Source organism: Delphinus delphis, chromosome 6 (assembly GCF_949987515.2).
Source record: "Delphinus delphis chromosome 6, mDelDel1.2, whole genome shotgun sequence".
Lineage (NCBI taxonomy): Eukaryota > Metazoa > Chordata > Mammalia > Artiodactyla > Delphinidae > Delphinus > Delphinus delphis.
This window is the reverse complement of record NC_082688.1, coordinates 101,235,729-101,261,669: the sequence shown is the minus strand read 5'-3', so window position 1 is coordinate 101,261,669 and position 25,941 is coordinate 101,235,729. Positions and strand designations below refer to the sequence as shown.

The following is a 25,941-nucleotide window of genomic DNA, read 5'->3' as shown; positions in this document are numbered from 1 at the left end:
ATGCTAACAACCCTACTGAAAGGCAATATCATTAGCTTCATTTTACAGGTGAGAAAACTAATTAAATAACTTAGCTTAAAGTCCCTAGTTTGGGGAAGAACTAAGAAAAGAATTGAAGTTTCCTGAGTCCAAGTCCAATTTTCTTTCCATGATACTAAATTGCCAATCTTGCCCAGTAATGGGGCATGCCCACCTATCATTCCAAGCCCCTAAAGAGTTGAATGGATGTTTGCTGTGACGCTATGCTTCTGGTCACTGTGACAGAGGAAGAAAATGGGCCTAATGTCTAGCATTCCCTGCAGAATGGATCACACCAGGGGTTCAGCTGAGTGCAATGATGCTTGGTGAGAGAATTAATGATGTTCCTCATCTTATGGCCCCTCTGATCCTTTCCTTGAGGAAGTTATAGTCAATGGTTTTTGAGTCGATTATTCACTTTATAATCTCTCTGCAGTTTCCGTCCCAGAAAAGATTCAGGAAATTCAGGAAAGGGTGGGGATTTGTAAGAATAACTCCTTTAATATAATTTATCCTGAACCTTTCCCCTATTTATAACTTTTTGTTCTTGTTGCCATTTTTAGATTTGGAGACTGTTTTTCACTGAAAGGAATATATTCAGAACAATTAGGTTTCCTAGTATAACTTATGTAGGAGTGTGTAAAACACAAAAATAATAAGTGAACTATGAATTATTGAGGCATTTTGAAAGGAATAAAATTGCTAAATCTTGTAGTGTGTTCTTAAATGTTATTTTCTGACTACGCTGCAAGTTTCAATGATCAGCACTTAAGAACAAAATTTGCTCTTCAATTGAGACCTTTTTAAATAAAATTTCCTGTCATATTACTTTATATTAAACTTATAACTAATAGAAACTTATACAAATTTTAGCACAGATTACAGCAGTCCTGATCTAGTAGGTGATAAAGTAGCCACTTTTCTCATTACTATATTAGTATGCACACAACTCTGAGTTATTTATGTTCATATTGATGGCTTTTTTCATTTCTGAAACTGAGTCATTTAAAAAATGTAAAATAAATTGTGTTTTAGTGTATTGTAGAACTCAGTGTCACATCTTTCTTAAATCACATAGAAGTATGAAAATATTTGGAAACAAAGAAAAAAAAGTCTTACGTGTTATGGTTTACTGTTTTTTCCACAGTCAGCTTCAGGTTTTAACATACAGGTCGTGGCGTCGCAGCAAGGATTGGCACATTCCTTTAAAGCACACACACAATGCGAAAGTGGGTTCAAGTATTTTTTTTCCTGTAGACTAGGTGCACAGAATTCTGGTACAAGATGACAGTGAAATTTCACTTTCTAAACTAAATTACTCTGCTATACAAATTCTAATGGAAATGACCAAGGAAATTTAATAATAGAAAAAATGCTGAGTAGTGAAAACTACCTCCTAAAAGGACAAAAATAGAATTATCCAAGAATTATCCCAAATAAATTTGCCCACGTGGTATTACATGTAAGTTAATTTAAAAGCTCAAAGGACAATATTTCTGTACTATTCAAACAGCTTGAAGATAGAGAAAAAAATTTTCTTAATCCTCAATTCATTTTACCAAGCCTGCATAATTTCGATAATGAGATTTGGTAATGAATATACACATACATACTATTCTCATTTATGAATATAAATGCAAAAACTTGAATAAAATATTAGTAAAACACTAGCTTATTAATATAACAACTCTCTATTACAAACTATGCAGGGTTTTTTTTGTCACCAAAAATGCAAGAGTGACTCAGCTCTACAGAATAAAGTAATATAATCCATCATATTAAAAGGCTAAGGGAAGAAAACAACTAATATTATAGTGATAGATGGCAAAAATTAGTACAAATTAGGTAGCCATTATTTACTTATTTAAGCATATATTAGTAAACTATGAACAGAATTATGCATCATTATGATAAAATCTATCTGATGAATAGCAAAAATATATTCAATAATATAAACTATAAGACAAGAATTATTTATAACTATGTAAAGCAACTATACTCCAATAAAAAGTAATTTAAAAAAGTTACTCATAGGCTATATCTTAATGTAAATTCTGACAAATGCTATGAGTGAAAAAATACATGAAAGTATAATAATTGGAACATAAAATCACACTTTCATTATTCATATGTGGTACAATTCTTGACCTAGGAAAAAAAGAGAGGATCAACTCTAAAAACTTTGAATGAGTCACTAAGATAGCTGTTTAAGATAACAATAAAATAACATCAAGAACACTAATAAATTAGAACCTAAATAAAAAAGAAAACATTATACATATTAATAGCAAAAAGAAAAAATTGGAAATACTTCAAAATAAACTTTCAAAATGTGCAAGAACTGCATGAAGAACATTTTATATAACTTCCCTGAAAAACTTCAAAGGCAACTTGTCTTTTAAGACAATACTTAATATTGTGAAAATGCCAGTGGCCTTCAGAGTGAATTATGAATTTAACACGTTTCAACCAGAATCTCAATTGTATTTGTGGGCAAGTTGACAAAAAAAAAATACTGGGAGTTTTATAGAAGAATGAACACTGGATAATTGCTATGTAAACACTGCCAAAAAAAAAAAAAGCCAGTGAAGAAATTTTCTATTAAAGATATTAAAGTGTGTTACATAGTTACAGTCATTAAAGTAGCATTTCAGTTGTGTGATAATATCTAGACAGATAGATAGAATGATCATTTTTTAAATCCAGAAAAATACCTGCATATATACATAAAAATAATAAAATAGCATATAAGATCATGGAAAACTGGATTTTTCACTAAAGGATACTATATAAAGTATATATACACTACTTTTTGGATAAGAAAACAGTTGTTTAAAAATTCAGTTGTTTGTAAGCTTGAACTCTCTCTGATTTTATTCATCTGTAGAAGAAGAAAATCAAGATATGGAAAAAGTATAGCAGTTGGATGATATACTTAAAGAATATTAGATATTATACATCATATATAGTAGTTTCTCTCTCTCCTCTCCTCCTCCCTTCTCTCCCTCTTTTTTTTGTAGGTGTGTCTGTATGTACTGAATACACGTTATTTACCTGCTGAAATTAGAAATAGTAAGGATTGTGAACAACTTCAATGATCTTCCACCCAAGAAACCACATGGGAATGTAAGGAAGTAAGAATGAGATAAACATAAGTCTAACTTATTGTAGGGTATCACGTCATTTGTAAAATTTCATATCTCATTATAATTAAGAGAATATTTGCAATATTCTTTACAAATGATTGTTGCACCATGTAAACTTTTAATATAATTCAATAGCTTAAAATTTTTGAATAAATAAACTCAGGCATAGAGAGATTACATGCCTTCCCCATTGTCATAGAGCCTCTTAAAGTAATGGATAAGTCTTGGGTTGCAGTAGGCTTCACCAATTACTAGCTTTGTATCCTTGGATCTAGTTACTTAAATTTTCTGCATCTCACTTCTTTTCTAAATTGGGAAAATAACAAACCTATTTTGTAGATTTGTTGTGAGTAATAAGGAGATTGTGATTATAAAAGCATTTTGCAGATTAACACATAAAAATTCTCTTCAAATAGTAACTCATTTTCTCAACCTTAAAAGTAAAAGAAGATTGCTAAGAAAATAGAATGCTTTCTTTTAGAAACCCAATCTGGGATTGCTAGTAAACATTCTATCAGAGACATTCTTTAGAGTGCACTGATGCCTTGAAGGGGTCAGATTTTTATGAAGATTAGCAGAAGTATAGTAATTATCTTAGACGTTCTATGTTAACCCATTTTCTACAGGTTTGTGTGATTTTTCTTTTTTCTCCTTCTGTTTTAATTTCTCCTCGTTTACACACTGGTTTGATGAGAGAAGGCCAGCACTTTTTCTATGGAGAGAACTTACTTCTAGACTTTTAATTGTTATTGCTCAACAAATGATCAGCTGTGACTTTATGTGATTTAGGAATTTCTGACTAATATATTTAGGAAAGATCATAAGTGACATGTTATAGTTAATGATTTACTTCTTTACACTGAACTTCATACAATCATGTCATAAGTGTATCCTGGCTTTGAAATGCTTTTCAAAAGATTACTAAAAGCAGTACTGAAAACAAGTGCAAGCCTACGTTTTACTAAGATGTCAAGTTTGTCTTTAAAAAGAATTTCCAAAAAAACATTTTAAAGGAAAAAAAAGAAAAAGAAAACAGTATAATTCTTATGCAACAATAACTCCTTAGTAAAATTTTTAAACCGTGGATATTTTCATACCTCAGGAGAGCCACAATCACAGACTTCTCCTACTTCCAGAAGTTGGTTCCCACACACTGGTTTTATCGTCATATTTTTAGGAACCAGTGTTTTCAGCAAGCAGCTTGGTTTTTGAGATAAAATATATTTTTTAAAATGTGAGCGACTGACTGTACTGAAATCCTTTGGGAATTTTGAACTGTAACCAGAAGAAAAATGAGACATATCATGACACACAGTGATAAGTGAACATGAGAATCTGACTTGTCTAACGATATTACGTAGTTCAATGAAAATTCCAAATTTAGTATAAATGGACCATGTTATATGTGGAGCTTCATAGAGCAGGCATACTCTGCTGGTTGAAAAATTCTTTTCCTAGACACCCAGTTGTAGAGTTGGAAGAATTTAAATTCCCGTGTGGATTCACTTCTGTCCTAAAGGGCAGCAGTGATGAGCCTCGCCATTTGTTATCATTCACTCATCTCGCCGAGGGCTAAGAGGTAGGCGATAATAACAATGAATAGTGAAAGGAAATAATTGCAGAATTAGAGGTTCTATGGACATATTTATCTATTTATGAACACTTCAAAAGCAAGGTATGTTTTTTCATTTTTCTATCCCAGGTCCTTGCAAAGTGCCTGGAATTAAAAGGCAACTATTAATAACATAAAAATGAATTGATTGGTGATGGGGATTTATAAGGATGTTATCATCATCTTAATTAGATAAATATTTTTAGAAAATATATTATTTTAAGCTAAAATTATTTTAAGTTAACATGGTCACTATACTTATAAACTCTATCTTGGCATATTTGGAGATCTTAAATAATGAACTCTGCTAGCTGGTAAATCCTATACATCAAGAAGCTGGAGGGTGGGGATTTCCCTGGCAGTCCAGTGGTTAAGGCTCTGCACTTCCAATGCAGGGGGCACGGGTTTGATCCCTGGTTGGGGAGCTAAGATCCCACATGCTGTGCGGTGTGGCCAAAAAAAAAAAAAAAAAGAAAAGAAAAAAGAAGCTGGAGGGTGAATTAGCAGGAAACAGCCCTACATAAAAAAAAAAAATTTTCCATCCAACTATATAGGCTGCATCTGAATTCTTTGGGATTTAAGAAATATTTTTTCTCTAGGGTGACAAGGGCTCACCTCAGATATTCATTCATCACACAACTCCCAGAGAGACACTTGGTGTTATATGGAACATCAGGCATACCGAGGGCATGACCCAACTCATGTGCCATCACTCCTGCAAGAGAGACACTATTCTTTCTCTTACCCTGGAAAAAGAATAGAAATATCTATTACTTCTGATTTTATTCAGTTATTTGTTAATTTTTGCCAATGTTCAGTGTTACAAAAAAATAGTTTGACAGATGAAAATTATTGAATCATTGAGCTTCTTGCCCTGTCATTGGTTATTGAAAATTGTTGCATAAACATTTGAAATGATTGCCTCCTGGGAATCTAACCATTGAGCCAGTGCTCAATCAATATTTGCTGAATTAATGATGAATTCTTGATAAACCATGGTTAAATTATGGTAATTCCATTCTTTATAAGAAGTACTAAAATACACCATAGTATATACTCAGAGACCTCCAAAAACTATTGCCGTGATGCCTATGACATTGGTAGTGTTTGGCCGTATGACACCAGCATGCACTTTGTCTGACCTTCCTGGCCATAGATACTAGGGATGATTAATTTGAAGTTGCCTTGGGCCCCAGAGGGCACCTGGATTCCCTTTATGTCCCAGTCTTCCTGTTCTCATTCACTAACACAAACTAAAGAATGAAACCTCTGGGATAGTCAATGTAAAGAGATACTCTGTTTCATAATCCAAGGAATCTTCAGTGTAGTGATCTAGCAGGAGGTTCATTTCTACTTTTATTTACTGACTCAGAAAATGTACATTGTGCTAACTCTGAATAAGACATTGTGCTTGTCTTCCTGGAGGTTATAGAACCTCATGGAGCTATATTTTTACAAACCTCAATAACGGCAACAGACGATGGGGAACACAAGGAATTCAAGGCTGCCAGTGCTGTAATTCGATTTTTGAAGCCAACTCCACTGTGTGAAAGTTACAGGCACATTGTCACAATTTGAATCTTTGGAACCATCAGCTTTTTTCAACTCTGTTTGAGATTTCCCTAGTTCCCCTATCCTTTTCATATTCATGAGGCCCCCGAAAAGCTTCTGCTGTTCTATAGCATTATAATGACCACAGATGGCTATCCCACATCCAAGAGTCGATTTTAGTGTTCTGACATGGGTCTCCAATAATCTCACAGGTGAACTGCTATTAGTAGAACTTTAGGCTCTCTGACAACTGATCAGGGAGGTAGAATTGAACAGGAATGTCTGCCAAGAAACATTTGGGATAACTATCTTCTCTGCCAAAATAGGCCTGGCCCTGTCCAGCGTGTGCTCACGTGAGTAGCTGAGCGTGGTCATGGATCTTCATCTTCCCCAGGTTAGAACGATGCCAATTCAGAAAGTTTTCAAAGGTGACAGCTGTGTTGGGTACCACCTTTATCTTATCACCATCAGACCAGACTTCCATACCTATCAAGACCACTTGAACATCTATGGTATTATACATCTGTGGAAAGAACATTTTTCTTCGTGAAAATGTTTGAGATTTCTGTTTTTAAAAGTTTTGATTGAAGTATAGTTGATTTACAATGTGTTAATTTCTGTTGTACAGCAAAGTGACTCAGTTATATATATATATTCTTTTTCATATGCTTTTCCATTATGGTTTATCCCAGGATATTGAATATAGTTTCCTGTGCTATATAGTAGGAGAGATTTCTTTAGTATTTTAGATATTTTACTGACCACAAGTGATGCATAAATGTATCCAAATTTTGAAAATAGAAAACCTAGAAGTTGCCTTTTCTACAGTATATGTGATTTTACCTTGATGTTGATCATATCTGCTAAATTTCCCAAAACTGCTGGCCTTAAGCCATTGTGACTCTCCCAGCTCCTTATTTGGTGAACACATAGGGAAGCCCTAAGCTCCTGTGTGGAAATATATGTTTAGAGAACAAATATCTTACCACATTGAGTAGGTTTATCACATCAAACAGAAAGCTTCTTATCAAAGTTACATTCCTATTATACATGTTATACTGTAAAACAGAAAATGCAAAGAGTAATTAAAACCACAAATTAAAATGAGAAAGCTGATGGGGTACAGGATTTTACATTCTAAGAAAAATTACACGTTTCAATGTAAATAAATGTCTGTTCATTCCACGTCTATCTTATATAAGAATCTATTTCAACAAATTCTAATTCAAATGTAAGACGTTTTTGGCAGGAGAACAATTTGGCATTCATATAAAATTTCAATTCAAACTAAGTTAAATAAATCAAATTAATTTCAGTGTTTTTAAACCAATTTAATATTATTAAAATTTGGTTATAAAGCAGTATTTGAGAGAAGCACAGATTCTAGTATTTTTGAGCATATGAACATAATTTGTAAAGTACAGATAGTTTTATGTCTATATGTATTATAGTGAGAACTTTAAAAAGACATTAATAACCCATTCTTTTATGTTTCTAGTTATTGTGGTTGTTTTACTGTTGCTATCTGGCATTAAGTATATTTCCAATATCTGAATATTTTGGCAGAAGATTTTAAAGGGGGGGATGAATGAAAACTATTTTTGACAAAGCAGGTAGAACAGACAAGACAATCAGGTGGACAGGCTTTGTATTTTCAGCTAGAATAGTTTATTGCTTGTGTCCACTTGATAAGAAAACTTAAAAGTTGACTTAACTGGCCAAAAAGTACTTATATTTCATACTCACAAAGGCATTATCCAGCACCAAAAAGAGATCGATGTATTTCTTAGCCTGAAGAAAGTCTTTCTTTACAAAGAGTGAAAGAACATTGTTAATATCTTCAACCTAAGAGATTAAAAAGCTTACAAAGAGATTTAAATAAGTAAAGAAGGGTTGGGCTTTACTCATACGAGTCATTGCTGGGTGCACCAGTATTTCATACATCATTGCTGAAATGAATGTTGGTCGGAAAGCTGCACTCACCTTTGGCCTTTTGAGTGACCTTGAGGTTCGAATAAGGCCCTGTTTCCTGCCAACATTTCTTACACCACAGGTGTGATTAGCTGGGTCTAGCTCCTCCTGGTTGTATATGAGGACAGCATGTTCTTCTTGGTCTGTGCTTTTCAAAGGCTTTATCATGTATCTCTGATTGTGATGTGTGAAGTATCCCCTGCGAGATACAGAGGCTCATATTTCAAGATTGTCTTCCAGAGTCACATCCACTGACCAGAGTGTGGAGGGATACCTCTCCCTCAATCCCAAACTCACACATAGAGTTTTCATTTGTAGGCCTTGCAGCTAACTTTTGCTAACTTAAGTTGTACTCAGTATTTGTCAGTACTAAAATAGAGCCTATTTTAATTACCTAGAGAATTCTGAACAAGAAGTACTAAGGTGAAGCTATCCCAAAGAATTTGGAATGTACACCATAGTTTATTTTCACATTTAGCAAATATTTCTTGGCAGTTCCCAGACATATAATGGAAAATGCAGTAAAGGCATGTTTAGATACCAAGAACCCCAGAAGAGAGAAAGAATGATGAGCAGATCAGCCAGAGGAACAGTTTATAATTAGTATTAACTTAAAGATTTTCTCCTCTTAGAAGGAAAATTAGTTCAGAAATACAAAGTAAATCCATATGTTGGAATATTAGAAAGCCAACACAGCTGTTAAAAATTACATCTATGAAGGTATTTTATGACCTGGGAAAAGGCTTATGATGTCATGTGGTATGTCCCAGGTTGGCAGAAGAATCATGTATATTTTATTTCATATTTCAATCATGTAAAAGATATATTTGTCTATATGCATAAAAGGCAGCAACCATGACAAAATATTAATAATAGCGATACACAGAGGTAAAATTTTATGGTGGATATTTTTGTATTTGTGCTTTCTCACACGTTAAAAATTTTCCCTAATTGGCAAGAATTATTTTAGTAAACAGAAATACCACACAGACAGACACACACACATACCCATACACACAAACTTCTAAAAATTATGTTCAACCATGACAATTGCAGGGTAGAATCTTTAAGAAAATGAAACAGGTGGTTTTGGGGAGTGAGTGGTAGAGTGGGTGATAAACATGAAAATGGATCCAGATATCATCAAGCTCCAGAATGTAGTACTTGTTTAAAAATTGCTAACTTTAACTTTTACTGGAACCGCAGATAATGAGTGCAAGGATGATACATTATTCTTCACTTTAACCACATATATTCAACATTTTATCAATGGAGACAATTTTACCAGGATAGTAAGAAGATATGGTGTTCAGAAAGACTCAACCTTGTGTCACAAAATGGTTCTTGATGTTTAACATTTTTGCAAGTGGCACTCACCTCAGCCCATCACAAGTACAAATGCTGGCAACAGAATCCTTTTCATTTAGGACGTGTCCTTTATAGTAGCAGTGTTCCTAAGGTTGAAAAAAATGTGTTTGTTTTTTTTAACTACAAAAGTAAACATATCACAGTTGTGTTGAAAGCTCTTATCTTGACTATGTAGGAAAGTTCTTCAAGTAGTGGCTGTGGCCAGACCAGCTCCCAGAAACAAAAACATTGAGAACCTCAGCGGTTTCATGAACTACTCCATGGGGAATTTGAATCTAAATGGACTCATGGCAAGAGTGGATGCTGCATTTGAGAAGTAGCCAGTTCCCCAATGGGATCTATAGCACTCCCCAAGAGCTCTCAGGTTTGAGTGTCAACTTTTGAGAATATAGTTCCCTTATGCAAGCTCCACTGTGCATCACATATCAATAAAATGAGGTATTCACTTTTCCAGATTCTAGAGTCCTCAGGGGGCCACATCACCACTCCTGAGCCCCTCAGACTAACTGGTCCAACTCATTATTTTAACTAGTGTGTTAGTGGCATCCCTTTACCAGCATCCGAAGCCCAGAGAATTTATCTACAACTAGAGATTCACACATGGTTGGCGCTTCGTAGAAGCAAAGTAATGGGTCACTTATGTAGAATGATCCAAGAAAGCTAATGAATAAACTCTTGCTCAAAATAAACTGACTTGCCTCAGGGTCTGAAAATCCATCTGTATCTTTCTTTCCTTTGTAAGAAACCTTGTCGTCATAAACATTTTCTTATAGACGACTTGGAAAAGGTACCACATTAAGATATCACTGGCTATTCACACTTGAGCATGAATAAATTTATCAGATATTTTCCCCAGAGGTCAATGTTAGCAACAATCCAGACATCCATGAAATGAGAGTCTTGACTTGAGAAGGGAATGGAGAGTCATTCTGTGGCATAAGTCTTGTCTGTTTTTTTATAGAAACATAGATATTTGGGGCACCATGGAGGGTGGCTCTGAGAAACTCGCTTAGCTTGGTAATACTCTATGAATGAGTCTTTTTATATTCTCTTCCTGTTTTTCCCTTGGCCTTGATTCTCTATGTCTGATATCTATACCTTGGCATTATTCATATGATGGTAGTTTAACCAGATAAAAAATTATATTAATTAAATAATGTACCTTTTCTGATCTCAGGATAAATGCATATATCATTAGGAAACAGTAAACAGCGACATGACCTTTCAAGTACCTAGGGGACAATATTTCTAACCTATTGATAAGATGGTTTAAGGGAAAGCAGACTTTTGGTTGCTTCTAAAAATGCAACACTTGGAAGCCTCCTACTACTCCTGTCTTTTAAAAAAAGATACAATTTTTTTCATCTGTTACCTCATTGGTCTTAGATGAGCATCCTGTTTTCAAGTCCTTTAATTTTTTTTAAGTTGCCCTTGAACCTATGAATCTTATGATGTAAGCAGCAGATCCAAGTAAGAGTCCCAGAAAGCATTCGGAACCTACCATGTTCTGAGGGCTTGTTGTGATTTTCTCTCCTCTGGGTGAGTAATATGTTTCAAGGTAGTCTGGCCCCAGGAGATGCCTGTAGAGAGCAGAAAGCTGCATGATACTCTCATGGTGGTAGTAAAGGCTAATATTCCTGTAAGATCATCAGTACTAAAGGAATGATAATGTCTACAGTGAGAAAGAGCTGGCATTCTGACCACTGGTCCTTTTCCAACATCAGAAGTCTGCTCCTGAAGCAAACCAAAGCATTAGTTATACCTCTTAGATCTGAGGAAAGAAATACCCTGAAATACTTTTCTGATAGAAAAATCACATAGGAATTTTTCTACCTTCAAATGGATTATTTTGGGATTCTTTGAACCAAGGATATAGCCTCCAAAGGATCTCTGTAGGGTGTTGGGTCGTAAATACACATGAAGGACCATTGCATTCAGGGAGAAGTTTACTGACTATTATAGAACTTGGTGGAGCCCCATACCCTGGGATCTATCTCAAACTTGTGTGCCCGGAATGAGCATTAGATATATGTTATTATAAAAGTAATGGAGAAGAGGACCTTCAAGATGGCAGAGGAGCAAGACGGGGAGATCACCTTCCTCCCCCAAAATACATCAAAAATACATCTACATGTGGAACAACTCCTACAGAACACCTACTGAATGCTGGCAGAAGACCACAGACTCCCCAAAAGGCAAGAAACTCCCCACGTACCTGGGTAGGGCAAAAGAAAAAACTGACACAAAAGAATAGGGACAGGACCTGCACTTCTGGGAGGGAGCTGTGAAGGAGGAAAAATTTCCACATACTAGGAAGTCCCTTTGCAGGCAGAGACTGTGGGTGGCAGAGGGGGGAAGCTTCAGAGCCACAGAGGAGAGTGCAGGAACAAGGGTGCAGAGGGCAAAGTGGAGAGATGCCCCCACGGAGGATCGGCGCCGACCAGCACTCACCAGCCTGAGAGGCTTCTCTGCTCACCCGCCGGGGTGGGTGAGGGCTGGGAGCTGAGGCTCCAGCTTCAGAGTTCAGACCCAAGGGAGAGGACTGGGGTTGGCTGCCTGAACACAGCCTGAAGGGGGCTAGTGTGCCACAGCTGTCCGGGAAAAAGTCTGGACCTGCCTAAGAGTCAAGAGACCACTGTTTCGGGGTGCACGAGGAGAGGAAATTCAGAACACCACCTAAATGACCTTCAGAGATGGGCGCAAGCCACAGCTATCAGCGCAGACCCCAGAGATGGGCATGAGATGCTAAGGCTGCTGCTGCCGCCACCAAGAAGCCTGTGTGCGAGCACAGGTCACTATCCACACCTCCACTCCTCGGAGCCTGTGCAACCCGCCACTGCCAGGGTCCCGTGATCCAGAGACAATTTCCCTGAGAGAACATATGACTCACCTCAGGCTGGTACAAGGTCACACTGGACTCTACCACTGCAAGCTTGCCCTGCATTCCATACCTCTCCCTCCCCCTGACCTAAGTGATCCAGAGCCCCCAAATCAGCTGCTCTTTAACCCCCTCCTGTCTGGACGAAGAAGAGTTGCCAGAGGGCGACCTACATGCAGAGGCGGGAACAAATCCAGAGCTGAACCCCAGGAGCTGTGCGAACAAAGAAGAGAAAGGGAAATTTCTCTGTGCAGCCTCAGGGGCAGCGTATTAAATCTCCGCAATCACCTTGATGTACCCTGCATCTGTGGAATACCTGAATACACAACTAATCATTCCAAAATTGAGGTGGTGGTCTTTAAGAGCAACTGTAGATTGGGGTTTGCTGTATGCAACTGACTAGTTTCTGATTTTTATGTTTATCTTAGTATAGTTTTTAGTGCTTCTTATCACTGGTGGATTTGTTTATTGGTTTGGTTGCTCTTGTCTTTTTCTTTCTTAATTAGAAAATTTTTAAATTTAATACTATCTTTTTATTTTTTTTAATAACTTTATTTTACTTATTCTTTTATTTCTTTCTTTCTTTTCTCCCTTTTCTTCTGAGCCATGTGGCTGAGAGGGTCTTGGTGCTCCAGCTGGGTCTCAGACCTGAGTGGGGGAGACACAAGTTCACCAGAGACCTCCTGGCCCCTCATAATATCAATTGGTGAGAGCTCCCCCAGAGATCTCCATCTCAACACTAAGACCCAGCTCCACTCAATGACCAACAAAGTCCAGCACTGGACACCCCATGCCAAACAACTGGCAAGACAGGAACACAAGACCACCCATTAGCAGAGAGGCTGCCTAAAATAATAATAAATTCACAGACACCCCCAAACACAACACTGGATGCGGTCCTGCCCACCAGAAAGAAAAGATCCAGCCTTATCGACCAGAGAGCACAGGCACCAGTCCCCTCCACCAGGAGCCTACACAAACCACTGAAACAACCTTACCCACTGGGGGCAGACACCAAAAACAATGGGAACTACGAACCTGAAGACTGTGAAAAGGAGACCCCAAACACAGTAAGTTAAGCAAAATGAGAAGACAGATAAATACACAGCAGATGAAGGAGCAAGGTAAAAACCCACCAGACCTAACAAATGAAGAGGAAATAGGCAGTCTACCTGAAAAAGAATTCAGAGTAATGATAGTAAAGATGATCCAAAATATTGGAAATAGAATGGAGAAATACAAGAAACGTTTAACAAGGGCCTAAAAGAACTAAAGAGCAAACATACAATGATGAACAACAGAATAAATGGAATTAAAAATTCTCTAGAGGGAATCAATAGCAGAATAACTAAAGCAGAAGAATGAATAAGTGAGCTGGAAGTAAAATAGTGGAAATAACTGCTACAGAGCAGAATAAAAAAAAAAGAATGAAAAGAATTGAGGACAGTCTCAGAGACCTCTGGGACAGCATTAAACACAACATTCAAATTATAGGGGTCTCAGAAGAAAAAGAGAAAAAGAAAGAGACTGAGAAAATATTTGAAGAGATTATAGTTGAAAATTTCCCTAATATGGGAAAGGAAATAGTTAATCAAGTCCAGGAAGTGCAGAGACTCATACAGGAAAAATGCAAGGAGAAACACGCCAAGACACATATTAATCAAACTATCAAAAATTAAATACAGGGCTTCACTGGTGGTGCAGTGGTTGAGAGTTCACCTGCCGATGCAGGCGACACGGGTTCGTGCCCTGGTCCAGGAAGATCCCACATGCCGTGGAGCGGCTGGGCCCACGAGCCATGGCCACTGAGCCTATGCATCTGGAGCCTGTGCTCCGCAACGGGAGAGGCCACAACAGTGAGAGTCCCGTGTACCGCAAAAAAAAAAAAATAATAATAAATACAAAGAAAAAAGGTTAAAAGCAGCAAGGGAGAAGCAACAAATAACATAGGCGAGAATACCCATAAGGTTAACAGCTGATCTTTCAACAGAAACTCTGCAAGCCAGAAGGGAATGGCAGGAGATATTTGAAGTGATGAAAGGGAAAAACCTATAACCAAGATTACTCTACCCAGAAAGGATCTCATTCAGATTCGATGGAGAAATTAAAATCTTTAAAGGCAAGCAAAAGCTAAGAGAATTCAGCACCACCAAACCAGCTTTACAACAAATGCTAAAGGAATTCTCTAGGCAGGAAACACAAGAGAATGAAAAGACCTACAAAAACAAACCCCAAACAATTAAGAAAATGGTAAATGGAATATACATATCTATAATTACCTTAAATGTAAATGGATTAAATGCTCCAACCAAAAGACATCGACTGGCTTAATGGATACAAAAACAAGATTTGTATATATGCTGTCTGCAGGAGACCCACTTCAGACCTAGGGACACATACTGACTGAAAGTGAAGGTTTGGAAAAAGATATTCCATGTAAATGGAAATCAAAAGAAAGCTGGAGTAGCAATTCTCATATCAGACAAAATAGACTTTAAAATAAAGACTGTTAGAAGAGACAAAGAAGGACACTACATAACAATCAAGGGATCAATCCAAGAAAGAAGACATAACAATTGTACATATTTTTGCACCCAACATAGGAGCACCTCAACATAAGGCAAATGCTAACAGCCAGAAAAGAGGAAATCGACAGTAACACAATCATAGTAGGGGACTTTAACACCCCACTTTCACCAATGGACAGATCATCCAAAATGAAAATAAATAAGGAAACCAAGCTTTAAATGATACATTAAGCAAGATGGACTTAACTGATATTTATAGGACATTCCATCCAAAAACAACAGAATACACATTTTTCTCAAGTGCTCATGGAACATTCTCCAGGATAGATCATATCTTGGGCCACAAATCAAGCCTTGATAAATTTAAGAAAATTGAAATTGTATCAAGTATGTTTTCCAACCACATGCTATGAGACCAGATACCAATTACAGGAAAAAAACTGTAAAAAGTACAAACACATGGAGGCTAAGCAATGCACTACTAAATATCCAACAGATCACTGAAGAAATCAAAAGGAAATCAAAGAACACCTAGAAACAAATGACAATGAAGACACGACCACCCAAAACCTATGGGATGCAGCAAAAGCAGTTCTAAGAGGGAAATTTATAGCAATACAATTCTACTTCAAGAAATAAGAAAAATCTCAAACAACCTAATGTTACATCTAAAGCAATTAGAGAAAGAAGAACAAAATCCCTCCAAAGTTAGCAGAAGGAAAGAAATCATAAAGATCAGATGAGAAATAAATGAAAAAGAAAGAAGGAAACAACAGCACACTTCAATAAAATTAAAAGCTGGTTCTTTGAGAAGATAAACAAAATTGATAAAACACTAGCCAGACTCGTCAAGAAAAAAAGGGAGAAGACTCAAATTAACAGAATTAGAAATGAAAAAGGAGAAGTAACAACTGATCCTGCAGAAATACAATGAATCATGAAGGATTACTATAAGCAACTGTATGCCAGTAAAATGGGCAACCTGGAAGAAATGGACAAATTCTTAGAAAAGCACAACCTTCTGAGACTGAACCAGGAAGAAATAGAAAATATAAACACCAATCACAAGCATAGAAATTGAAACTGTGATGAAAAATCTTCCAACAAACAAAAGCCCAGGACCAGATGGCTTCACAGGTGAATTCTATCAAACATTTAGAGAAGAGCTAACTCCCATCCTTCTCAAACTCTTCCAAAAAACTGCAGAGGAACTAACAATCCCAAGCTCATTCTACGAGGCCACCATCACCCTGATACCCAAACCAGACAAAGATATCACAAAAAAAGAAAACTAGAGGCCAATATCACTGATGAACATAGATGCAAAAATCCTGAACAAAATAGTAGCAAACAGAATCCAACAGCACATTAAAAGGATCATACACCATGATCAAGTGTGGTTTATCCCAGGAATGCAAGGATTCAATATATGCAAATCAATCAATGTGATACACCATATTAAAAAATTGAAGAATAAAAACCATATGATTTTCTTAATAGATGTAGAAATAGCTTTTGACAAAATTCAACACCTATTTATGGTAAGAGCCCTCCAGAAAGTAGGCATGGAGGGAACTTACCTCAACAAAGTAAAGGCCATATATGACAAACCCACAGCCAACGTCATTCTCAATGGTGAAAAACTGAAGCCATTTCCACTAAGATCAGGAACAAGACAAGGTTGCCCACTCCCACTGCTATTATTCAACATAGTTTTGGAAGTTTTAGCCACAGCAATCAGAGAAGAAAAAGAAATAAAAGGAATCCAAATCAGAAAAGAAGTAAAACTGTCACTGTTTGCAGATGACATGATACTATACAATGAGAATCGTAAGGATGCCACCAGAAAACTGCTAGAGCTAATCAATGAATTTGGTAAAGTTGCAGGATCCAAAATCAATGCACAGAAATCTCTTGCTTTCCTATACACTAGTTATGAAAAATCTGAAAGAGAAATTAAGGAAACACGCCCATTTACCATTGCAACAAAAAGAATAAAATACCTAGGAATAAAACTATCTAAGGAGAGCTGTATGCAGAAAACTATAAGACACTGATAAAACATATTAAAGATGTTACAAACAGATGGAGAGATATACCATGTTCTTGGATTGGAAGAATCAACATTGTGAAAATGACTCTACTACCCAAAGCAATCTACAGATTCAATGCAATCCCTATCAAATTACCAATGGCATTTTTCACAGAACTAGACCAAAAAATTTCACAATTAGTGTTGAAACACAAAAGTCCCTGAGTAGCCAAAGCAATCTTAAGAAAGAAAAATGGAGCTGGAGGAGTCAGGCTCCCTAACTTCAGACTATACTACAAAGCTACAATAATCAAGACAGTATGGGACTGGCACAAAAAAGAAATATAGATCAATGTAACAGGATAGAAAACCCAGAGGTAAACTCATGCACATATGGTCACCTTCTCTTTGGTAAAGGAGGCAAGAATATACAATGGAGAAAAGACAGCCCCTTCAATAAGTGGTGCTGGAAAAACTGGACAGCTACATGTAAAAGAATGAAATTAGAACACTCCCTAACACCACACACAAAAATAAACTCAAATTGGATTAAAGACCTAAATGTAAGGCCAGACACCATCAAACTCTTAGAGGAAAACATAGGCAGAACACTCTATGACATAAATTAGAGCAAGATCCTTTTGACCCACCTCCTAGAGAAACAGAAATAAAAACAAAAAGAAACAAATGGGACCTAATGAAACTTAAAAGCTTTTGCACAGCAAGGGAAACCATAAACAAGATGAAAAGACAACGCTCAGAATGGGAGAAAATATTTAGAAACGAAGCAACTGACAAAGAGTTAATCTCCAAAATATACAAGCAGCTCATGCAACTCAATATCAAAAAAACAGACAACCCAGTCCAAAAATGGGCAGAAGACCTAAATAGATATTTGTCCAATGAAGATATACAGATTTCCAACAACATATGAAAGGATGCTCAACATCACTAATGATTAGAGAAATACAAATCAAAACTACAATGAGATATCACCTCACACTGGTCAGAATGGCCATCATCAAAAAATCTACAAACAATAAATTCTGGAGAGGGTGTGGAGAAAAGGGAACCCTCTTGCACTGTTGGTGGGAATGTAAATTGGTACAGCCACTATGGAGAGCAGTATGGAGTTCCCTTAAAAAACTAAAAGTAGTACTACTATACGACCCCACAATCCCACTACTGGGCATACACTCTAGAAAATCATAATTCAAAAGTGTCATGTACCACAATACTCATTGCAGCAGTATTTGTAATAACCAGGGCCCGGAAGCAACCTAAGTGTCCATCAACAGATGAATGGATAAAGAAGATGTGGCACATATATACAATGGAATATTACTCAGCCATGAAAAGAAATGAAATTGAGTTATTTTTAGTGAGGTGGATGGACATAGAGTCTGTCATACAGAGTGAAGTAAGTCAGAAAGAGAAAAACAAATACCATATGCTAACACATATATATGGAATCTAAAAATAAATAAATAAATAATGGTTCTGAAGATCCTAGGGGCAGGACAAGAATAAAGATGCAGACGTAGAGAATGGACTTGAGGACATGGGGAGGGGGAAGGGTAAGCTGGGACAAAGTGAGAGAGTGGTATGGACATATATACTCTACCAAATGTAAAATAGATAGCTAGTGGGAAGCAGCCGCATAGCACAGGGAGATCAGCTCGGTGCTTTTGACCACCTAGATGAATGGGATAGGGAGGTTGGGAGGCAGACACAAGAGGAAGGGTATATGGGGATATATGTATACATATAGCTGATTCACTTTGTTATACAGCTGAAACTATCACACCATTGTAAGGCAATTATACTCCAATAAAGATGTTAAAAAAAATTAAAATGCTTTACAGAACAACAGCAACAAAAAGTAATGGAAAGTCACATCAAAGGTTTCAGTTTATCTGGGTGAAAAATATTTTCAGTAAATTCCAAAAGCAGCAGGGAATCAAGTCATTCGTGCAGCTCTTTGTTTTACTCTTTGCATATAATTTCCTAGGGAAACATCAAACTTCTTAGATAATATTAACACCAACTATTAGCATCTAATGTTCAATATGCTTCATGTCTTCTATGTCAAATTACAGTATATAGAGTCTAAAGAAGATTTATTTTTCCACATTCTCTTAGGTATAATCCAGTGATTAGACTGTCAGGAAATACAACTTACTCGGCTTTTTGTAGGCAAAGAATGACTTCTTCTCCATTTAATATCATCTGATACTGAAGTTCATGTTCATATCTTTCCTAAAAATATGTAATAATATAATGATAATTTATATTTATGAGTCTATCTAAAATAATTATAATGATATAGGTAGCTGTATAGAATAATAATTACAAATGTAATAGAAAGTTAATATCTATAATACATTTTTAAAATGTTAATTAATGAGATAATATGATTTCTCTATCATAGACAAAAGGCAATTCGGGGGGTCAGGAGGTGAGGGTAGGGAGAAGACATGGGTTTGGTGGGCTTGGCAAGGAATGTCTTCTCCTAGAAATACTGCCGTTCTGTCCTCTTTTTTTTTTTGTTCCCCCCACAGAGTTGGAGAAACACCCAAACTGTTTTATTTTTTCTGATCCCCCCACAGAGTTGGAGAAACACCCAAACTGTTTTATTTTTTCTGATCCAGCAGGAAGGGAGTTAACTCCCTTCCTGCTGCTTAACTGTAAAAGCATTTAGAAAAATCCTATGCCCTCTCCTGGGCAAAGGGGAGCATTCGTGTAAATGGGCTTCAAGACTGAACTACTAGATGTTGACTGTGACATCACTTCTACTAGTGAAAAGGTCCTTTACTGTCTCTTTAGATGACAGCAAAATCCCACGGTCATCCCATTGCTTACCTCTTTGCCATGCTTCTCTGTCTGGTTGTTCTGTATCTCTCTTTTGTGTAAAATGTGTAGTTTTTTAGGATGAACTACTTCATAGGGCTCTAGTTCAGGAGTCTGCTTTATGGCTATTGCTAGAAAAAGAGAGGTAATACTGACAAAATATTTAAAGGTTTTTGTCGGTTGGTTTTTTGAAAGTGAGTGGAAGACAATTTCCATTGAGAAGGGAAACATTGAGAAGAACAAGTTACTCCTCCAGTTCAGCTTTGATAACAAAGAATTTTTCTTTAGTTTTTCTCCCTATTCTGGAAAGATGTGACAATGATGAAACAATTCTTTGGAACTGTCAATATATTAGTACTTACCTTGAGCTTGAACGATGAGCCAGAGGGTGGAAAGCAGGACCAAAGACATGCTGGCTACTGTAGGTAGCTGAGACATCCCACACAACATGAAGATTTGGTCTCCCCAGCTGTCCAGTTTTATCTTCCCCTACTTCTCTTTACAAATTGAAAAAAAATAATAAAAACCTAAAACCTTCTTTGGGAGATTGAGGAATGTTTCCTAATGACACTGGGAAGTTGCTAAGAAATTGCAGTGTCAAGATCGTGAGAATGTTCCTCATTTATGAGAGGTGTTTATGTCTGTGGTTACAGCTTAAGGAGTCACATCTGGACAGCTGCTTGGCCCTGATGCTCCTATAGTAGTGAGAAAGTACCAACTGAGACAGATGTGTGTGCATATGTTTACATATTCATTAAATTCAGCCATTGCTCATGCCATTCGGTAGTGTTATAGAAATTGATCCATACTTTTAGAAAATATTTCAGTAGTCTGTACATATTTTGAAAAATTGGCACAGAGAAAACAATCTGTAAAACAAGCACCAGGCAAAGTTTTATAAGCTAGGATATTATAATTTCTCTGACCCTCACTTTCCTTATCTGTGAAAAGGGGATGATGATAATGATACCTACTCTAAGTTTCTTATAAAGTTCATAGAAGGTAACACACACACATGCACGCACACACGTAAAACTATAAGGAAATGTGCAAATGTAAATTCTCTTGACGACAGTGCTAGCCTCAAATTATACTGCATATAAAGTATTTTTGAAACGCACTATGAGTTCTACTGAAGGAAAATAACTTTTTCTGATTACAAAAATAATACATTTTCATGGTCATAAGCATCAAATCAGTATCCTGAGGGAAAGAAGTTGGTCACCCAACAGCCCAACATCAAGAAGTGACTACTGTTAACATTTTGACAACTTATTTTCATCTCTCTTCCATGCACTAGTAAAAGAAAGGAAAGAAAAAAGAAAATTAAACTTTATAAACTATAGTTCTTACTGTAGAAAAGGTTTGGGGAACCTGTTATTTTTTGCATAGCATTATAGCATAAACATTGTCATCCTATTGTATATTAATATGTTATTTTAATGACTTTAGAATATTGCCTTGCATGTAATGTTTTATATGTCGTTATTTGTGTATATTTCTATGATTGATTTTCTGATTCTTTTGGATAACTTACTAGAAATGGTATTATTTAGTTAAAAAGGTAGAACAATTTGAGCTTCTTGGTATACATTGATCTGGTAATCCTCAGATAATTAGCTCCAAATTACACCCCCATTTGCAGAGTTTTCCCAATCTAAAAATCTATGCTCTTTAACTACTGAGTTCAGTTTTCACTGATACATTTGGGAGTTTGCTAGCATTGGACTGTAAGTTTTATAGTTACCTCTTCATGTTCATGCTTCTTTTTGTTCTTCTACGTTCTGTTGTGTCATTTAAGCTTTCTCTATAACTTTATATATATATATATATATATATATATATATATATATATATATATATATATTTTTTTTTTTTTTTGCTGGTGCAGAAGATCAACAGTCTACATATATCCTATAGTAGTTACCATTAAAATTTCACAAAATATAATCTTAACATCTCTACCGTCAAGTAGTACAAGACTTTGGAATGGTGTAACTCTTATCAACATCTCACCCCTTGCCATCTTACATGTTGTTGTCAGGTATTTTAGCTCTACCATGATTTTCACCCCTAAGTTAGTCATTATCATTAGTTTGTGTTTTATACAGATAATACTATTTGAAATTACTCACAATCATACCACCTTCTTTGCTTATAGATCCTTTTAGTATTAGTATTTTTTTAAATGTCTTTATAAAACATATTCTCTGACAAATCATTTCTTAGAGTAAACACTACTTTTTTTTTAATTTTTTTTCTGAGAGTATTTATTTCACCCTATTCTTTAATGGTGGTTTAGCTCGGAATACAGTTTTAGAATGACAATTAATGTCTCAGCATTTGTAAGCTATTTTACTGGGGTTTTTTTTTTTTTTTTTTGACAACTAGTGTTGCTGTTGAAAAGTCTGCTTTCAGACTATTAAACACCACATTAATTTTTGGTTACTTATACAGCTAGTATTTCAAGATAAGTTAAATATTTATTGAGATCATGTTAAATTTGAGTTTATATTAAATTAATGCTACTATTCTGGGCATTTCAAGATGACCCTGATACTATCCTTAGTATTGTGATAGTCCCGTAACAAAGTCTAATAATAGAGATTAATTTACAAATAGGTCCGTTTATACAAATGGTAAACATTATGATTGAGGCTTGTGCACTACATTCAGGTAGACTTTAGAATACATCATTTGGTGCACAGAGAGAGTCAGATAATATTAGCTGGAAAAGAAATAGGGGAATGAGCATTCTGTGAGAGAAAACTATGTGAGAAAAGCCATGGATATGTAGAAAATCATATGTGTGTAGAACTACAATATGTTCTCCATGACTTGAACATAACATAAAAAGTAATAGGTATACGGCATAAAGCTTTTGAGATATTCAGGGGGCCAAGTTATGGAGAGACAAATGTTAAAGGGCTTAAGGAAAATGGTACCTATCTGAGAAATATTTAGCTCATAAAACTGTCACACTTGCTAATTGATCGGATGTAACAACTAAGGAAGATAGAAAAATCTGGAATGAGTTCTAAGGGGCAGTTTGAGCAACTGTATGAATCTTATAGATGACATCTTCCCATTTGGTCAGTTGATCAGACTGTTTTAGTTATAACCATTAAAGGCAGGATGTATATCTCCTGGTGTATCTTTCAAGAGCACAGCACCTTGGAGATAATAGATGTTCAAAAATATTCACATTCAATGAAAAGAAGTTTGTAAACTGAACTGTCTGCCTGAGATACTAATGCTGTTTGTTAAATAGTTGAATATCAGTCTATAAATTAAAACTGTGGAAATAATAGTGAAGAGATTGTTTACTTGATGCATCTGGAGGGAATGAGGAATGACATATCATGTACCCTTATGAACACAATATCCAAGGATTTACTAAACATAGGACTTAATTTATGATCACAAAACTAAGAAATCATGACCAACGTCTTGACCACAGAGAATTTTGTTCCAATAAAAGTTAACAACATTCTGAAATGTTTCATAATAAAGTATACTTGATGACTGGGGAAGATGTTTAAACAGTGTCTAACTAGAAATGAAAATAGAACAGCAACATGGATAAAAATTACAATAATCCCTTAAAATGTGAATATTTTACATACATTCTTTTATTTGGTAATCGTAATAGATCTAAGTAGTCAGTTCAAAGATTGTGATTCCCGTTTTATAGATGACTCAAAGAGACTTACTTCAAATCATCCAGAAGGTCTGTAATATATGTCTCCTAAGTCACTGACATAGGAGAAGAGTTGCTTGATATGAGAACTAAAGTATTTCAAATATCTTATTGTGGGAGGGATCCATGATGGCTTCAATCGCTTCAAGGAAGAAGCCTATTCTAAGAATATGAGAGGATAGGAATTAGTGGGTTGGCTGAGAGGTTTGAGATGAGAAGAGAGGGTTTAGAATAATTAAATGTATATATATGTATAAAGGAATCACTTTGCTGTACAGCAGAAATTAACACAACATTGTAAATCAACTATACTTTAATAAGAATAAATAAATAAGTACTCAGAATAATTATTCAAAACAATGGAAGGGGAGCTGACTAAGGAAAGGTAGAAAGATTGTTTAGTTAGTATTAATGAAACAACTAAGGTTATAAATCACAGAAAGAGTTAGATGTACAAGAGTTTCATATTAGACAATAGATTAGGTACCTAAGTTATCTGAAATGATAGTAAGGCTTGATACCACTAGAGTTAAAGTATTGCCTTGCAGTAAGATCCAAGAACTATAATGTTAGTATGCTTCTGGGTCTTTAAATATTAAAAGTTCTAAAGTTATAGCAGACTTTATTGATACAGAGAAGTGCCACGTGCACTACTAAAGGTCATTCTAAGGGTAGTAACATGTAAATCTTAAATCTCAGTGGCTACACACAACATATAGTTCACTTAAAATCCAATCAGCAGCAAGGGGCTCTGCTCCACACAGTCATTCGGAGACACTGGATGATGGAGGCGCCGCCATTTTCAACACGTAACTTTCAGTGTTACCATGGACATCAACATCCATCTGAAAGATGGAGGAAGAGAAAGAGTGGAGCATTTATGGAGCTAGGCTTGGAAGTAACATCGCATCTTTGGAACTCCATTGGCCAGAACTTACAGGGTCACATTTAATTGTAAGGGAGGCTGGGACAATAGTCCAGCTACACGATTCCAGAGGAAAGGGAAATGGGTTTGGTGAACAGCTACATCACACAGCTTTAATGTATATTTGTTAGCTATCATCAAGTTGTTAGATGTCAAAGATAAGTAAAAATAGAAGGTGACAGCTGAGCAACATGAAACTTAATGGAAGTAAAAGTGAAAATGCAATCGTTTAAAAGCCATCTTTGGTGAACTAGCAGTTTTCCCAATTAATGTGGGAAATATGTTGGAAATATCCCTAAAATGCATGCAAGGTAACGAGGTCATTGAATGGAGAGTGGGATTTCAGTTATGACAGATGGTAAAGAGATTGAAGATAAGGGGTATGTATATTTTCAGGTGAATAAAGTAAAAGGAATGAGAGAGGGTTCAGTTGGGTTTGCTCATTCATTCAACAAATATTTAGAATTGCTTATGTTCCAGGCTTTGTATAAGGGTTTTGGGAGGTGAGATTCAACAGTATAATTGTGAGGAAAATTACACTGAACAGTAAGTGGAATGGTGCATGAGGGAAAAGAAAATACAGAATTAGGTAAGAGAAGAGTATTTTGGGTATCAACCAAAGAAAACTGCCAACTGTTGCAGACTAGGTTGTATCAGACCAGTCCTCCACTAGTAATATGTTCATGAGCTAGAGAAAAAAATGTATAAAACCTATTAAAAGGAGTTTGAGAATAGCCAAATAATAAGTCTTGGAATTAGGTAAATTGATCTTTTCACTTCTTCCTTTTCAGTATTGTTTTAGCTATACTAATTTCTATGCCTTTCCCTATAAATTTTAGAGTTATCTTGTCTGTATATAGAAAAAATCCTCATGAGATTTTGATAGGAATTGTGTTGAACCCATGTATCAATTTGCAAAGAATTGACATGTTACTATACTAAGCCTCCCTAACCATGAATATGGGAGGTCTCCCCATTTATTTAAATCTTCTTTGATGTACTTCATCAGCATATAAATCCTATATATGTTTGTTAGACTTACACACATGTTTAATTTTTTAAGAAACTGCAAATGGATTGTAGTTTTAGTTTAAGCTTTCTTGTTTTCATTAGTAATATAGAGAAATAAAACTTATTTTTATCTCGTATCCTGCAACCTCGTGAAACTTACTTATTCTAGGATTGTTTTGTAGATTCCTTGAGATTTTCTATATAGACCATCATGTCATCTGCAAATAAAGTTTTATTTTATCTTTTCTGATCTGATTCTTTCCCCCTTACTTGCCTTGTAGCACTGGCTAGCACTTCTATTACACTGATGAATAAGAGTGACAAGAGCAGATAGCCTCACCTTGTTCCCAG

The 25,941-nt window shown here is 35.9% G+C and overlaps 1 protein-coding gene across 1 annotated transcript; it reads right to left on the bottom strand.

Annotated features, from left to right (window-relative positions):
- Window positions 1-1,140: 1,140 nt before the first annotated feature.
- On the bottom strand, window positions 1,141-20,404 carry ADAMDEC1 (ADAM like decysin 1). Its single transcript, XM_060013575.2, has 13 exons — window positions 20,317-20,404; window positions 19,967-20,085; window positions 19,287-19,363; window positions 11,168-11,246; window positions 9,676-9,752; window positions 8,311-8,497; window positions 8,074-8,133; window positions 7,314-7,385; window positions 6,681-6,850; window positions 6,237-6,318; window positions 5,392-5,522; window positions 4,262-4,439; window positions 1,141-1,221 (listed from the first exon to the last, which is right to left on the bottom strand). The coding sequence occupies exons 1-13, from the start codon at window positions 20,402-20,404 to the stop codon at window positions 1,141-1,143; spliced, it is 1,401 nt and encodes a 466-aa protein (XP_059869558.1).
- Window positions 20,405-25,941: the final 5,537 nt, after the last annotated feature.

Excerpts from the sequence above, each read along its gene's own strand:
- ADAMDEC1 (XM_060013575.2), bottom strand. The coding sequence starts at position 20,404 with ATGTTGTGTGGGATGTCTCAGCTACCTACAGTAGCCAGCATGTCTTTG. Across the intron at positions 6,851-7,313 it reads TGATAAACCTACTCAATGTG|ATGTATAATACCATAGATGT; the intron begins GTAAGATATTTG and ends TTCTTTCCACAG. Across the intron at positions 5,523-6,236 it reads CGTCTGTTGCCGTTATTGAG|GGTAAGAGAAAGAATAGTGT; the intron begins GTTTGTAAAAAT and ends TTCTTTTTCCAG.